This window comes from Mobula birostris, chromosome 2 (assembly GCF_030028105.1).
Source record: "Mobula birostris isolate sMobBir1 chromosome 2, sMobBir1.hap1, whole genome shotgun sequence".
Classification (NCBI taxonomy): domain Eukaryota; kingdom Metazoa; phylum Chordata; class Chondrichthyes; order Myliobatiformes; family Myliobatidae; genus Mobula; species Mobula birostris.
In genome coordinates this window covers 144502192-144519762 of record NC_092371.1, presented here as the reverse complement: position 1 = coordinate 144519762, position 17571 = coordinate 144502192, and the positions used below count along the sequence as shown (strand labels likewise).

The 17571-nt window shown below is 40.9% G+C and overlaps 1 protein-coding gene across 1 annotated transcript in view; it reads right to left on the bottom strand.

Moving 5' to 3' along the window:
• Positions 1 to 985: 985 nt before the first annotated feature.
• ube3d (ubiquitin protein ligase E3D) overlaps positions 986 to 17571 on the bottom strand; it is a 268872-nt gene continuing 252286 nt past the window's right edge. The window contains exon 10 of the mRNA XM_072250045.1: positions 986 to 1132. Within this exon, the coding sequence (XP_072106146.1) occupies positions 1088 to 1132 (45 nt within the window). The 3' untranslated portion in view covers positions 986 to 1087. The remainder of the gene's footprint in view (positions 1133 to 17571) is intronic.

Sequence of the window (17571 nt, the reverse complement as noted above, 5' to 3'; positions counted from 1 at the left end):
GTAATTCTGACAGCTAACCTGTGATTTCCTGATATGCTCTCCCCTCAGACAAGAATCCCTGCCTGGAGCAAAAATTCATAAGACTGACACTCTCTTGTTAAAATCTATAGCATTACTTCAAGAGAAAATCAAAATAAGTACTGAAGCACTTAAATCAGCATCGGGGAAGATACAATGACAGACATGAATTCATGACATAGCTTTTGAATTCATTGGTTCCCACACCCCTAAGGTGCAAGGTGGTTTGAATCTTGATACCAATAATGCATGACAGCTTTCTCTGTTAATTTGCACAAGAAAAACTACTAATACACAACTTTCTTAGGCAGTAGACATTACAGAGAAATAAACAATACCACAATGTTATCTTTCATTGCGTACAGGAGAGCACAGTTGTTCATTTCCAAATCCAACACCCTCTACTACTTGTTAAGAAAAGCTGGGAGTTTTTGTACTCAATTTCACACAAACTGTATCTTGATAATTAATGTTCTAAACAACAGATGTTGGCAATTTTTCATCTGCCTTAGCATTATTCTATATTTATCTCATAGGTGCCCAGTTACCACTTTTGCCCAGAATGTGCAGTCAGTGACCAGCCATTGGTGCGAGACACTGAGTTACAGAAAAGGAGAGTGCTCTGTGCAAATGCCTGGTGAGAACTGACAGGAAAGACTATTCCGTCTATCACAGTGCGACCATGTGCTGCAACAGAGCCTTCTGTTCTACGGTGAGAGAACAGAAGAAGCAAATTTGGAGAACTGGCAGGTTGGGGGTGAGACACACAGAACAAATCCAGCAATGTTGAGTTTGACAGCTTGATGAGTGATGTCTCTGGTTTAGTAAACTGCCAAAACTATGAAGCAATCAAATATTTTCCAAATAATAAAATTAATTATAAACAACTCAATCTATAGTTAAAGTAATTATTGAAAATTTAAAATAATCTCACACATTTAGAGACATTTAAAAGTTGTATGCAAATGTAATTAATTTTAAAATATCAAGGTAAATTACAATTTAGTATCTCTTGTAGCTTCCTTCACGTTGAAATGAATGCAGAAGTTATCTCTCTTCAAACGCAACTTCAGACATCCCTCATGAAATCCATGAAGTTTCTTTTGCTGAGGCACTGTTGGTAAAAACACAGCAAAGAAACCATAACATCAACAAAGTACATTATTATCAAAGAATGTATACATTATACACCTTGAGATTTGCTTGCTTACAGGCAGCCACAAAGCAAGAAACCTGAAGAACCCCATTGAAAGAAAGAAAGAAAGACCATAACCACTACACTGAGAAGAGGGGCGGGGGGGGGGGAGAAACTCACACACCATGCAAACAATAGATACAAACAACAGCGTTGCTAACCAGACTGAATCCTTAGGTCTGCTCCCCAGAGCATCCATAGTAGGCCCAAGCCTCAATCTCAGTTCATCGTATTAGCAGGGCAACAACGCCGTGAAATTCGCAGAGATGACAGCAGCCACCAGAGAGAGGAATGAACATTGAAAGAGAGCGACCAAGATCAGCCCAACCCTCACCTCCACGTTCTGGCTTTTCAGTTTATCTGGGCCAGCATTTAAATTGTCTAAGCACCAGGTTGTGCCTCGCTCTAGGACCCAGGCCTGGCGTAGCGACACACTTGGGTAGCACAGCCTGAAACCATTCTCAATCTCACCAAACCAGCTTGGCACTTAGAGCGATCCAACCTTGCATCTGGTTTAAGTGGATGGGCATCGAAACTCTTTCTTTCATAAACTCAGGTGGCTGCCAATAATTCCCTGCAAAATCTAGGCAAAATCTTGCAGCATTGAATTTACAGTCAGCAATGAAGCAATGGTGATTGCCAGTGACCTTGAAGGAAGAATCCTGCTGAACTGCCATGACTTGTGGTGCAAGAATGTCTTCTTTAATGCATGTTGCTGTTAGAAGTCGGTTCAGCCACATGCCTGCTTTCTAACTGCTGAGCTCAACAAACTGGCTGAACAGCCTATCAAGTTACAGAATACTGACAAGCAGCAAGCCAGGAAGAGAAAGGCACAATTCTTAATAGACTTTTGCTTATTCTGCGGAGTGCTAAACAACAGAGTACTGACATAGGATTCACTCTGAAGCTGAATTAAAAATTAAAATTCCATTTACTTCTGAGATATTTATGTGCATTTACAACAGTACCATAATTATGATATTTCATGGGTTATTTACAACATACACTCATAAAATTAGTCTTTTTAGGGCATCTTCTAAGCATTTCAGAATGGAAATAACCCAGTAATTTTTTTAAATAACTTATTGTGGATTTGATCATAAGTTCTGCTTCCTCTGCTCATTACATGGACACTTTTCCGATAGTGTTGAATGTTTTTCTGAACAAATTCTAATTTTTTGGTATCCAAGGTGCTGTTTGGTTTGAGTCAAGCCAAAAGCCTCACCAGACCATTGGCAGGCACAGCATGGTCAGTGCATACTTGCTAAATGCACATGCAGTTAGAACTACAGAAGCTGAAAACTTTAAAGATAATGTACGTTGAACTAAAGTATCATTTGTCTTTATTATTATGTTAATGTTATTCCCAATCCAAAAGGCTATACACTAGTGAAAATGATAATTAGCAAACCTGTCTGTAATAAACTATCTTACACAGACAAATTTAAATACAAATAAAAATCGGTCACCTGGGAATTATTGATAAATATATATTAGAGAGCATGCTGATGTAATAATAAAACTTATCAAGACATGCAGCATATATAGTCATGTCAATTCTCCATGTGAAAGACCAGCAAAAGCGCACGTGAACACACAAGATAGGGTTGGGAGAAGGTGTTCTCACCCCTCAAGCCTGCTCCACTTTTCAATAGGCTGCTGATGGATCCTTCACATCCTTAGTTCCTTTTTCTTGTTTATTCCTCGTAAAAATGTTTGATTCCCCAATAGTTTAATATCTATGGATTTCAGCTCTGTAAACAGTATATTCATTGATTCAGCCTCCACAACGCTCTGGGTTAAATGTTATCAAAGATTCACATCTTCTGTGACATTCTCCTCTATCTCTATAGTATCTTGGTGAAACAACCCATTTTTCTGAAACTGCAGCCCCACATTTTAGATCCTACCGCACAGGAAAATATCCTCCTAGCATCAAACCCATATCCCTGATCTACCGGTTCAGTTGAGTATTAGAGATCAACCAATTCAAGCAGAGAAAATGTTTTAGCCGTGACATGCCATTATTTAGGATGAAATGCAAGACACTGGGACAGGCCCAACCTGAGCCATTAGCAATTTGCATAACTGGAGCTGTGAATAGGGCTTCAAACTAAATGGACCATAAGACATAGGAGCAGAATTAGGCCATTTAGCCCATCGAATCTGCTCCACCATTTAATCATAGCTAATCCTTTTTCCCCTCCAGCCCCACTCCCCAGCCTCTCCCCATAACTTTTGATGCCGTGGCCAATCAAGAACCTATCAATCTCTGCCTTAAATGCACCCAACGACCTGGCCTCCTCATCCACCTGTGGTAACAAATTCACCACCCATTGGTTAAAGAAATTTCTCTGCATGTCTGTTTTAAATGGACACCCCTCTATTCTGAGGCTGTGCCCTCTTGTCCTAGACTCCCCCACCATGGGAAATGGTCTTTCCACATCGACTCTTTCTAGGCCTTTCAACATTCAAAAGGTTTCAATGAGATTCCCCCTCATCCTTATAAACTTCAGTGAGTTCAGGCCCAGAGCCATCAAACGTTCCTCATATGATAACCCTTTCATTCCCAGAATCATCCTTGTGAAACTCCTCTTAACATTCTCTAAAGCCGGCACATCTTTTCTTAGATGAGGAACCCAAAACTGTTCACAATACTCAAGGTGAGGTCTCACCAGTACCTTATAAAGCCTCAGCATCACATCCCTGCTCTTATATTCTAGATCTCTTGAAATGAACACTAACATTGCATTTGCCTTCCTCACCACTGACTCAACCTGTAAGTTAACCTTTAGGGTGTTCTGCACAAGGACTCCAAAGTCCCTTTCTATCTCAGATTTTTTGATTTTCTCCCCATTTATAAAAGAGTCTGCACATTTATTTCTACTACCAAACTACATAGAACATAGAAAACATACAGCACGATACAGGCTCTTGTCTAAGTCCTTCTGCAGCATACCCATTTCTTCAACACTACCTGCCCCTCCACCAATCTTCATATCACCTGAAAATTTGGCAAGAAATCCATTTATTCCATCAACTAAATCATTGATATACAGCATAAAAAGCAGTCCCAACACCCACCCCTGCAGAACACCACTAGTCACTGGCAGCCAACCAGAAATGGATCCTTTTATCCCACTTGTTGCTTCTTACCAATCAGCCAATGCTCTAACCATGTTAGCAACTCTACTGTAATATCATTGGCTCTTAACTTGGTAAGCAGCCTCATGTAGTACCTTGTCAAAGGCCTTCTGAGAGTCCAAATGTACAACATTCACTGCATCCCTTTTATCTATCCTACTTGTAATCTCAAAGAATTCCACCAGGTTCGTCAAGCAAGATTTCCCCTTGAGGAAACCATGCTGAATTTGTCCTAAGTTGTCCTATGTTACAAGGTACTCTAGAACCTCATCCTTAACAATTGACTTCAACATCTTCCCAACCACTGAGGTCAGGTAAACTGGTCTATAACTTCCTTTCTGCTGCCTCCCTCCTTTCTTAAAGAGTGGAGTAATATTTGCAATTTTCCTATCCTCTGAAATCATGTCAGAGACCAATGATTTTTGAAAGATCATTACTAATGTCTCCACAGTCTCTGGCATTACCTCTTTCAGAACCCAGAGCATGCAGTTCATTTAGTCCGGATGACTAATGTACCTTTAGGCCTTTCAGCTTTTTTAGCACCTTCTCCCTTGTAACAGTAACTGTACTCACTTCTTTTCCCTCGTCCTTCAACATCTGGTGCACTGCTAGTGTCTTCCACAGTGAAGACTGATGCAAAATACTCATTTAGTTCATCTGCCATCTCTTTGACCCGGTTTTATTTCTCCAGCCTCATTTTCTAGCAGTCTTATATCCACTCATCTCTCATTTACTTTTTTTAATATCCTTGAAAGAGCCTTTTCTATTCACCTTGATATCATTTGCTACATAGCTTGCTTTCCCATTTCATCTTTTCCCTCCTTATGATTACCTTAGTTGCTCTGTAGTTCTTCTTTTTAAAAAGCCTCCCAATCCTGTATCTTCCCGCTAATTTTTACTTTGTTGTATGCTCTCTCTTTATTTTTACATTAGGTTTGACTTTCCTTGTCAGCCACAGTTGTACTATTTTGCTATTTGAGTATTTCTTTGTGCTTGGAATACATCTGTCCTGCACTTGCCTCATTTTCCACAGAAACTAAAGCCATTGCTGCTCTGCTGTCATCCCTGAGAGCATCTCCTTCCAATTTGCTTTGGTCAATTCCTCTCTCATACCACTGTAATTTCCTTTACTCCACTGAAATACTGCTATGTCAGACTTTGCTTTCTTCCTATCAAATTTCAAGATGAGCTCAATCATATTGTGATCTTCTGGTCCATTACACAACTCCCAATCCAGTATAGCTGATCCCCTAGTAGGCTCAATGATAAACTGCTCTAAAAAGCCACTCCATAGGTATTCAACAAGTTCATTCTTAAGATCCATAACCAGCCTATTTTTCCCAATCTCCCTGCATGTTAAAATCTCCCATGACTATCTTAACATTGCCCTTTTGACATGCTTTTTCTAGTTCCTGTTGAAATCTGTGGTCCACATCCAGCTGCTGTTTGGAGGCCTGTATATAACTGCTATTGGGGGTCATTTTACACTTGCAGTTTCTTAACTAAACCCACAAGGATTGAACATCTTCCAATTCTATGTCACACCTTTCTAAAGATTTGATGCCATTCTTTACCAGCAGAGCCACGCCGCCCCCTCTGCCTACCTTCCTATCCCTCCAATACAACGTGTAACGTTGACCATTCAGCTCCCAACTACAACCATCCTTCAGCCACAGTTCAGTGATGGCCAGAACATCATACCCGACAATCTGTAAAAGTGCAATAAGATCATCTGCCTTATTTCTTATACTCCATGCATTGAGCTAAAACACTTTGAGTACTGTGTTTGCTACTGTTTTTGATTCTGCACCTCTAATGCACCCATACTCACCCTGCTGGCTGCAATTTTATCCTGTCATCTGCCTGCCCTTACTGACAGTCTGACTGAACACTATCTTTGCTTTTTTACCATTCATCCTATCCTGAAACCCTTCACTTCAGTTCCCACTCCCTGCTAAATTAGTTTAAACCCCCAACAGCTCTAACAAACCTGACCGTGAGAATAGAAGGCGACATGGTTGGTTCAACTGTTTGGAAAAGTATGGCTAAAATAAAACAGACGGGGAGTCCAGGAGAGGCTATAGCTGTCTCTAGAATAACTAATAAGGCAAAAATTAGAAAGGGATAAGTATTTAACTTAATGTAACCTGGAGATAAAATTGAATACAAGTCTGAAGGTACTATAGTAGAATGCATGCAGTTTACAAAAAAGGTGGATGATCTTATAGCGCAGTTAGAATTTGGCAGGTATGACATTGAGGCCATTACTGAGTCATGGTTGAAGGAAGATCACAGCTAGGATCTTAACATCCAAAGATACACATCATATCAAAAGGACAGGTGGATGGGCAGAGGGGATGAAGTAGCCTTATTGGTTAAAAAAATGAAATCATATCCTTAGAAAAAAGTGACATAGGGTCAGAAGATCTAGACTCCTTGTGGGTAGAGATAAGGAACAGCAAGAGTAAAAAGAAACCCTGATAGGAGCCAAATTAATGCCTCCAAACAACAGCCAAGATGTTAGATGCAAATTACTATGTGAGATAGAAAAGTCATGCAAAATGGGCAATGTTATGAGAGATTCAGTATACAGGTAGATTGGGAAAATCAGGCTGGTACTGGATCCCAAGTGAAGCAATTAGTAGAATATCTACAAGATGGCTTTTTAGAGCAGCTTGTGGTCAAACCCACTTGGGAAAAGGCAGTTCTGGATTGAGTGTTCTGTAATGAACCAGATTTGATTAGGGAGCTTAAGATAAAGGAACCCTGAGAGGCAGTGTTCATAGCACTGATAGAATTCACCCTGCAATTTAAGAAGGGGGGGCAAATCAGATGAATCAGTATTGCAGTGAAGTAAGGGAACTACAGAGGCACAGGAGAGTAGCTGGACAAAATTGAGTAGAAGGGGTGACTAACAAGGATACCTGGCATTCTAAAGTGAGGATGAGGTAACTGTGGCTGACAAGGGAAGTCAAAGACTGCATGAAAGCAAAAGAGAGGGCATACAATATGGCAAAAATTAATGGGAAACAAGAGGATTGGGATTGAGCTAGAACTTTTAAAACCAACAGAAGGCAAGTAAAATCAGTAAGGACAGAAAGATGAATTATGAAGGTAAGCTAGCCAATAATATAAAAGAGGATACCAAAAGTCTCTCTCTCACACACACACACACACACACACACACACACACACAGATAAATATTGATGAGGATATATGTGTGTGTAGTCTCAATTACTAAGGAGAAGGTGCTAGGGAAGCTGAAAGGTCTGATGGTAGATATGTCACCTGGACAAGATGGACTGCATCCCAGGGTTCTGAAAGAGGTAGGCGACAAGATTGTGGAGGCATTAGTAGAGATCTTTCAAGAATCACTAGATCCTGGAATAGTTCTGGAAAATTATGAATGTCTGTACTCACTGGAGTTTAGAAGAATGGGGGAGGGGTGATCTTATAGAAGCTTACCATATATTGAAAGGCCTAGATAGAATGGATGTGGCCAAGATCTTTCTCATAGTTGGAGAGTCCAGAACCAGAGGACACAGCCTTGGAATAGGAAGGAGTCCCTTTAGAACAGAGACGAGGAATTTCTTTAGGCAAAGGGTGATGAATTTGTGGAATTCATTGCCATGAGTGGCTGTAGAGACCAAGTCATTGGGTGTATTAAAGCAGAGATTGATGGGTTCTTGATTAGTAATGGTATCAAGGACAGAAGGCAGCAGAATGGGGTTGAGAAGTCAAGTAAGTCAGTCACAAACGAATGGTGGATCAGACTCAGTGGGCCAAACAGCCTAATTCTGCTCCTATGTCTTATGGTCTTAACGTAAACACGAGGAATTCTGCAGATGCTGGAAATTCAAGCAACCCACATCAAAGTTGCTGGTGAATGCAGCAGGCCAGGCAGCATCTCTAGGAAGAGGTACAGTCAACATTTCGGGCCGAGACCCTTCATCAAGACTAACTGAAGGAAGAGCTAGTAAGAGATTTGAAAGTGGGAGGGGGAGGGAGAGATCCGAAATGATAGGAGAAGACAGGAGGGGGAGCCAAGAGCTGGACAGGTGATTGGCAAAAGGGATATGAGAGGATAATGGACAGAAGGCCTAGGGAGAAAGAAAAGTGGGAGGGGGGGAAAAAGCCCAGAGGATGGGCAAGGTGTATAGTCAGAGGGACAGAGGGAGAAAAAGGAGAGAGAGAAAAAGAGTGTGTATATAAATAAATAACAGATGGGGTACGAGGGGGATGTGGGGCATTAGCGGAAGTTTGAGAAGTCAGTGTTAATGCCATCAGTTTGGAGACTACCCTGACGGAATATAAGGTGTTGTTCCTCCAACCTGAGTGTGGCTCCATCTTTACAGTAGAGGAGGCCATGGATAGACATATCAGAATGGGAATGGAATGTGGAATTAAAATGTGTGGCCAGAGAAAGCAGGATCTCCCAGTGGCTACACATTTTAATCCCACATCCCATTCCCATTCTGATATGTCTATCCACGGCCTCCTCTACTGTAAAGATGAAGCCACACTCAGGTTAGAGGAACAACACATATATTCCGTCTGGGTAGCCTCCAACCTGATGGCATGAACATTGACCTCTTTTATTTCCACTAATGCCCCATCTCCCCCTCGTAACCCATCCATTATTTATTTATATACACACATTCTTTTTCTCTCTTTCCTTTTTCTCCCTCTGTCCCTCTCACTATACCCCTTGCCCATCCTCTGGGTTTTTCCCCCCTCCCCCTTTTCCTTCTCCCTGGGCCTCCTGTCCCATGATCCTCTCATATCCCCTTTGCCAATCACCTGTCCAGCTCTTGGCTCCATCCCTCCCCCTCCTGTCTTCTCCTATCATTTTGGATCTCCCCCTCCCCCTCCCACTTTCAAATCTCTTACTAGCTCTTCCTTCACTTAGTCCTGACAAAGGGTCTCGGCCCGAAACGTCAACTGTACCTCTTCCCAGAGATGCTGCCTGGCCTGCTGCGTTCACCAACAACTTTGATGTGTGTTGCTCTTAAGGTCTTATATGGGTTTGATGAAATCCTTGGAAGCATGCAACAGTGTGCCGCAGAGCCAGCAGGAATGAACAGTAGGTGAGAGAAGAAAGTATATTAAAAATAATTGCTAAACCTTATTAATAGCCATTACTTAATAGAATCTGTAATTTTACAAAATTTATTTTACGGTGGTAATGATCAGTGCATCTATAATTCCGTACATATTCTGTAGAGCAACAATTACCTTTTATGACAGTTCCAATCAATCAGCTCTTAGTTTGTTAGCAGCAAACTTACCTGCTAAGCAATTTAATTTCCAAAAGCAGTATAAAACCATCATTTATATAGTACCATTCCTCAGTAATTAACATGAAGTTCAATGCTTTTTTTCCCCAAATTATTCTTCCAAAGGCAACTTCAGGAAATTGGATAAAATGATAAATATAAATCAATGCCCCAGTTTTGCACCAGAACCAATACTCTCATAATGCAATTTTCCACGTGAATTAGACATGCACCCACCTGATTAACTACAAGTTCTGTCCACAGTGATCGCTAATAATTTAATAGCACTTTTCCACTGGGTGCTCTGTTGATCAAACTTCTTGTTCTATCACTGTGCTGTTTCACATAATAAGGTGACATTGAGATATTAACGTCAAATTTTAATAGGTTTATATTGTCATATCAACCTGCTACCTATTTACTCAAACAATGGGTTTATGTCCTAAACTGGATTTCTACAGGTCAGGTTGAATTTTCACATTGAGTAGTAAAAAATGACTTTGCAAGTTAGCTGAATGCTCAGCAATAGCACTCTTGCCTTTACTGTAAATCCGAATGTTGCAGATTCAAGACCCACTGAAGAATTTAAATGTTTAATTTGGCCTGGCATTTCACAACAGCTTTGAAGGAACACTGTGTTTTTGGATGTCCAATTTTCAGTGAAGGCGTGAAGCTAAATTATTATTTGGTTGCATGAAAGAGATTCCACATCAGAGAAGGGAAACTTCCTACCCTACATGCATTTCATGAGTCTCTGACAACCTGATGGGTGAAAATTAGGTGCCATATTAAAATAGTGTCTCCCCTTCAAAAATCATTCATCAGCTACAAACTACTTTGGGAGGGATTACATAACTGAGCTTCCTTGGTTACCATTTCTGAAAAGGATCTTGGGATATTGAACAGTGTTATTATTGGAGTGTAAATGCAAGCTGTTGTTCCTACCAAAACGTACATCTACAAGTCACAGAGCAGGAGTAACAAAGAAAAACAAATTGCTGACCATTGCACTGAGACCAGAAAGTCCTCCCCTTTTGCATACAGGTTAGCAAAACAAGAGAATTAAGATTGATTCTGCTTTATGATGTAGTGGATGAATCTAATAAGTACATTTCTTATGAGTGTATTTTTGTTATCAGAGTTGTGAGTTCCAAAGAGTGATGGCAACTTCCACAATTGTGGTTGGACATAAGCTATTTGGATAAATACACTCAGTGCCAACCTTATTAAGGTGGCTACTAAGTGTATTTCTGTATATTTGTGGTGTTCTGGTGCTGTAGCCCACCCACTTCAAGGTTCAACGTGTTGTGCATTCAGATTTACTCTTCTGCACACCACTGTTGGAACACAGTTATCTGAATTACTATCACCTTCCTGAACCAGTCTGGCCATTCTCCTCTGACCTCTCTCATTAAGAAGGTATTTTCATCCACAGAACTGCCAGTTATTGGATGTTTCCCCCCTCCCTTTCCCCCACACCATTCGCTGTAAACTCTAGAGACTGTTATGTGTGAAATTCCCAGGAGATCAGCAGTTTCAGAGATACTAAAACCACCCTGTCTGGCACCAACAATCATTCCATGGTCAAGGTCACTTAGATCACATTTCTCCCTCACACTGATGTCTGGTCTGAGCAACAACTGAACCTCTTGACCATGTCTGCATGCTTTTATGCATTGAGTTGCTGCCACATAATTGATTAGACATTTGCATTAACGAGCAGCTGTACACAATAACGTGGCTACTGAGTGCGCATCACTTGGTGCCCCACCGAGCCCGAAGGAGCGAGGTGATCTCTGGCTCAATCTTTGCCTAGTTAACTCAAATTAGTTGTCATTTCCTGCAAGAACAATTTCCAAACAACATTACACTTTAATGGTTTGAATAACGCCTCTGCCCCTTACACCGCATGAAAACAGCCCAAATCAAAATCACAAATGATGAAGTAAAGAACTTGGATCTCTGACATAACAAACATAGAATTTTCATCCTGACATTTAAATTATCTCTTTTCTCAACTTCTCCCTTCAGCTCAACACTTCTCTGCTCCTGCATCTCTAGTGTCTCTGCTTCCTCCTGTCACTGGAATCCATATTTTCCATGGTCTAAAACTTCCTTCAGAAATTTGAATATAAAATCATTACCAAACCCTTACAGAATGCAGTGCTTAAGGCACACTTGGAATATCACGTGCATTTCTGGTCACTATGCTATATAAACAATGCAATTGTGCTGGAGAGAGTTCAGAAGAGATTCACCAGGGTTACCTGGAGAAATCAGCAGTAGCAGAACTTTACATTTGCTTCAACAGCACAAAACTACTGAACCACACCAATGGCTTTTGGGACTACCTGATGGAGGAAGCCACTGAAACAAAACTAGAGGAAAATAATTTTAACAAAGACAGAGGTCTCGCTCTAAGTAAGAACTGAAATTCGATTGTAAACAAGGTGGGATAGCGGAAACCTGATTGGATGTGGACTAACCAGTTAGGAGGGACAGACAATGGGGCTGTAAATACCACCAGACTAGACATGCCCAGGCATTATCCCTGATGAAGTTAGTAGAGTGTGTCATTGAAATGTCAATTAAAATCAGTACCTGTACCCAGCTGGATGTCTGAGAAGAGTTTATTTGTCATATACACTGGGAAAGCACTCGAACCCTCTTCACCAGGATGTTCCCTGGACTTGATCATTTTGGTTGTAGTTTGGACAGGCAGAGCTCGTTTTCCATGGAGCAAGGAAGGCTAAGCGCTGGGTATATTTGCATATATGATCATAAGAGTATAATGTAATAGAAAATTAAAATCTTTTTTTCCCCATGACTGGGGAACCAAAAGCAAGAAGACAGATTTCAGGCAGGAAGAAGTATTCAAAGGAACCTGAGGAGTAAGTTTTTACACTGAGAGTGGTATCTGAAACATACTGCTAGAAGAAATAGTGGAGTCAAATACAATCATAGCGTTTTAGATGCATCTAGGTAGATATGTGTGGGCACGTGGCCAAGGTTAAGGCATTGGACTAGCGACCTGAAGGTCGTGAGTTCAAGCCCCAGCCGAGGCAATGTGTGTTGTGTCCTTCAGCAAGGCACTTAATCACACATTGCTCTGCGATGACACTGGTGCCAAGCTGTATTGGTCCTAATGCCCTTCCCTTGGATAACATTGGTGTAGTGGAGAGGGGAGACTTGCAGCATGGGCAACTGCTGGTCTTCCATACAACCTGGCCCAGGCCTGCGCCCTGGAGAGTGAAGACTTTCCAGGCGCAGATCCATGGTCTCGCAAGACTAACGGATGCCTTCTAGGTAGATACTTAAATAGGCATGGTAAAGGATACAATCCTATGATGGACAAATGGGATTAGTGAAGATGGAAAGGGCCCATTTTAGTGCTATATAGCTGTATGGATCTAAAACTCTATGTCTCTAAATTCTTTGTTTCACCCTCCTTCATCACCTTTGAAACCCTACATAAAATATAAACACAGAGATTCTGCAGATGCTTGAAATCCAGAATGATACATTCAAAATACTGGAGGAACTCAGCAGATCAAGGAACATCTATGGAAAGGAATAAAGTGTCAGCATTTCGGTCTGAGACTCTTCATTTTCATCCATAAAGGAAGCTCCTTTCAATCAGCTTACACATGGTTCTCCTTTGGAATAGAGACTTTTGTCCCACTGCGTCCTCATGAAGCTGGTAATGGTTTTCTTTTGTGAAGGTACTTGAATAGTGCAATATATTCATGTCATCCATCAGTGCTAGGCTTCTGCGTTCCACATGAAGGCAAGAAAAATTAATTAACTATGATCCTAACTGTTTGGGGTTAAAAATCAATCCTTCAAACAAAATATTAAATGAGTCTTAGTTTTAATGCAAGCATATTTTGGCAAGATCATTCCTATTAAATGAGATTTCTGAACCAAGTGATAAAGCCTTAAAGCAAAAATGAAAACAAATAAACCAATTCAAGTGCATTTGCTGCCAGGTTCCTTAAAGATTTACAACAATTATTCTCTAAAATCCAGCTGGAGATTAGGCAGGTTTATGAAAAATGGATCAGAAATGAGAGGAGAATTCACAGAAACTCCACACTGTTGTCTTTCAGTTCTTGCAAGTGGAATGAACAAGAGGCTGATCGACCTTATAGGGGCAAAGCTCAGACAACTAGCAAATTGAAATGCGGAAAGGTCACAAAGGGGGTCAACAGTGTTATAAATCTGTTGCATTTGAATTGAAGTCAGGAGGGAGACAGGTGTCTCTGACCACAGAAGAAACGCGAAGGTAAGCGACAAAGTACTTTCAGAAGGTGTACCTGACACTAACTATTTCCTCAGTTCCGCTGTTTCAATGATACTTCACATTCTACTAGCAGTTGAACTATTCAATGCACTGCATTAAGACAAAACAGTGATGATTATTGAGAAGTTTAAGTGGAATTTGTATGTGAAGAGCCTTAAGATTCTCATGAGATAACGGTACATGCTTAAAGTCTATATACTTTGACATTAATGTCTCAATGTCATCATATTCTTCCTTAGGGATGCAAAAAGGAAGCAATAAAGATTAACGTGAATTTACTAGAAATGACAGGGTCTCTTGCATATTCTTGCCATGGACTGCAGCATTTGAGCCCTGTCGCTTTTCTCATTAAAATGAACAAATTGTCATAACCAAGTAGTGCCTTAACAAGGTAAGACATTTGTCATTAGAAGTGGTTATAAAAAAGGGGAGTTTCAATTCAAACGAAGTAAAGCAAAGTACTGTTGGCAATTGGAAAACAAATTAAAATATCCTGAAAGTGTGCAGATCAGGCAGTACGTCTGGAGGGAGAAACAAAGTTAATGTTTCTGGCCAATTATCTTTCCATCAGAACTAGACGATTTTAGAAACAACAGGCGAGAAATACACTTGTGCTAGCAAAGTTCTTTAAATAGCATTGGGACAATGTATGTCTTGTGCAAGAGCCTATCCCTGTAAATTCCTTGCTGCCATTGTGGCTCAGGGTGCAGGTTTATATATATTGGAGATGAGATTGTAGGTAGAGCTTGGTAGGCAAGAATGATTTTAGGGGGAAAAGCCACATTGAGGAGCAACCTAAAGGGCACCAACCTGTAAATGGGTCATAATGTTGGACTCACTGGGAGAAGGTCACCTCTACCTATCACTGAAGCAATCCTCAACTGCATAGGGACATCCTACAGGAGCAGACCTGGAGACGTGTGTGAGATTTTCAGAAATTATTTCTCAATGTTATTATGCATGTCTGCATGCTAAGATTTATCCCAACTTAAATTTGTCAACATAGACCATAAGAGCACAAGACATAAGAGCAAAACTGGGCCACTTGGCCCATCATGGCCGATCTTATTTTCCCCTCCTCAACCCCATTCCCCGGCCTTCTCCCTGTAACATTTGATGCCACATCCAATCAAGAATCTATCAATCTCCACCTTAAATACACCCAGCAGCCTGGCCTCCACAGCTGCCTTTGGTAACAAATTCCACAAATTCATTACCCTCTGACTAAATGAATTTCTCCGCATCTCTGTTTTAAATGGTCACCTCTCTAGCCTGAGGCTGTGGCCTCTTGTCCTAGACTCCCCCACCATGGGAAACATCCCTTCCACATCTACGCTGTCTCGGACTTCCAATATTCGAAAGGTTTCAATAAGATTTCCCCCTCCCCTACACGCCCCATCCATCTAAATTCCAGCAAGTGCAGACCCATCAAACATTCCTTGTATGATAACCCTTTCATTCCCAGAATCATCCTTGTGAACCATCTCTGGACCCTCTCCAATGCCAGCACATCTTTTCTTAGATGAGGTGCCCAAAACTGTTCACAATACTCAAGGTGAGGCCTCACCAGTGCCTCATAAAGCCTCAGTATCACATCTCTGCTCTTGTATTCTAGACCTCTTGAAATGAGTGCTAACATCGCATTTGCCTTCCTCACCACCAACTCAACCTGCAAGTTAATGTCCTGTACATGGACTCCCAAGTCCCTTTGTATTTCAGATTTTTGGATTTTCTCCCCGTTTAGAAAACAGCCTGCACATTTATTTCTACTACCATTGCACATGACCATGCACTTTCCAACATTCTATCTCATTTGCTACTTTCTTGCCCATTCACCTAATCTGTATAAATCTTTCTGCAGCCTACCTATTTCCTCAACACTACCACCCCCTCCACTAATCTTCGTATCATCTGCAAACTTGGCAACAAAGCCATTTATTCCATCATCTAAATCATTGATATACAGCATAAAAAGAAGTGGTCCCAACATCAACTGCTGTGAAACACCATTAGTCACTGGTAGCCAACCAGAAAAGGATCCTTTTATTCCCACTCACTGCCTCCTAGCAATCAGACAATGCTCTAACCAGGTTAGAACTTCCCTGTAATATCATGGGCTCTTAACTTGGTAAACAGCCTCATGTCTGGCATCTTGTTAAAGCCCTTCTGAAAGCCCAAATATACAACATGTGTTGCATCCCCTTTACCTATCCTACTTGTAATCTCCTCAAAGAATTCCAACAGGTTCGTCAGGTAAGATTCTGTCTTAAGGAAACCATGCCGACTGTCCTATCTTGTCCTGTGTCACCAAGTACTCCATAACCCCATCCTTAACAATCGACTCCAACATTTTCCCAACCACTGAGTTCAGGCTAACTGGTCTATAATTTCCTTTCTGCTACCTTCTTCCTTTCTTAAAGAGTGGAGTGACATTTGCAATTTTCCAGTCCTCTGGCACCATGCCAGAGCCGAATGATTTTTGAAAGATCATTACTAAAGCCTCCACAATTTCTACCGCTACCTCTTTCAGAACCCAAGGGTGCAGTTCATCTGGTCTGGGTGACTTATGTACCTTTAGGTCTTTCAGCTTTTTGAGCACCTTCTCTATTGTAATAGTAACTGCACTCACTTCTCTTTCTTCACACACTACAAATTCTGGCACACTGCTAGTGTCTTCCACAGTGAAGACTGATGCAAAATACTCACTTAGTTCATCTACCATCTCCTTGGCCCACGTTATTATTTCTCCGGCCTCATTTTCTAGCAGTCCTCTATCCACTCTCATCTCTCTTTTTTAAAAAAACATACTTGAAAAAGCTTTTACTATCCACTTTGATATTGTTTGCTAGCTTGCTTTCATATTTCATCTTTTCTCTTCTAATGATTCTTTTAGCTGCTCTCTTAGCTTTTTAAAAGCTTCCCAATCTATCTTTCTGCTAATTTTTGCTTTGTTTTATGCCCCCTCTTTTGTTTTTACATAAGCTTTGACTTCCCTTGCCAGCCACGGTTGTACTATTTTCCCACTTGAGTACCTCTTCAATTTTGGGATACATCTGTCCTTCACCTTCCTCATTTTTCCCAGAAACTCATGCCATTGCTGCTCTGTTGTTATCCCTGCCAGCAGCTCCTTCCAACTTACTTTGGCCAACTCCTCTCTCATACTACTGTAATTTCCTTTACTCCATTGAAATACTGCTACATCAGGCTTTACTTTCCCCTTACCAAATTGCAACTTGAACTCAATCTTTTGTGGTCACTGACTCCTAAGCACTCTTATACTTTAAGCTCCCTAATTGCCTCCAGTTCATTACATAACACCCAATCCAGTATAGCTGATCCTTTAGTAAGCTCAATGACAAACTGATCTAAATATCCATCTTATAAGTATTCTCTGGAGATCCATTGCCAGTGTGATTTTCCACAATCGAAATCTTTCATGACTATCATAATATTGCTCTTTTTCTATTTCCTGCTGTAATTTGTGGCCCCACATTGTAGCTACTGGTGGGAGGGTTGCCATCTGGGGCGTTTTACCCTTGTAGTTACTTAACTCGATCCACAATGGTTCAATATCTTCTGATTCTATGTCACATCCTCCCATTGATTTGATGCCATTCTTTATCACAGACCCATG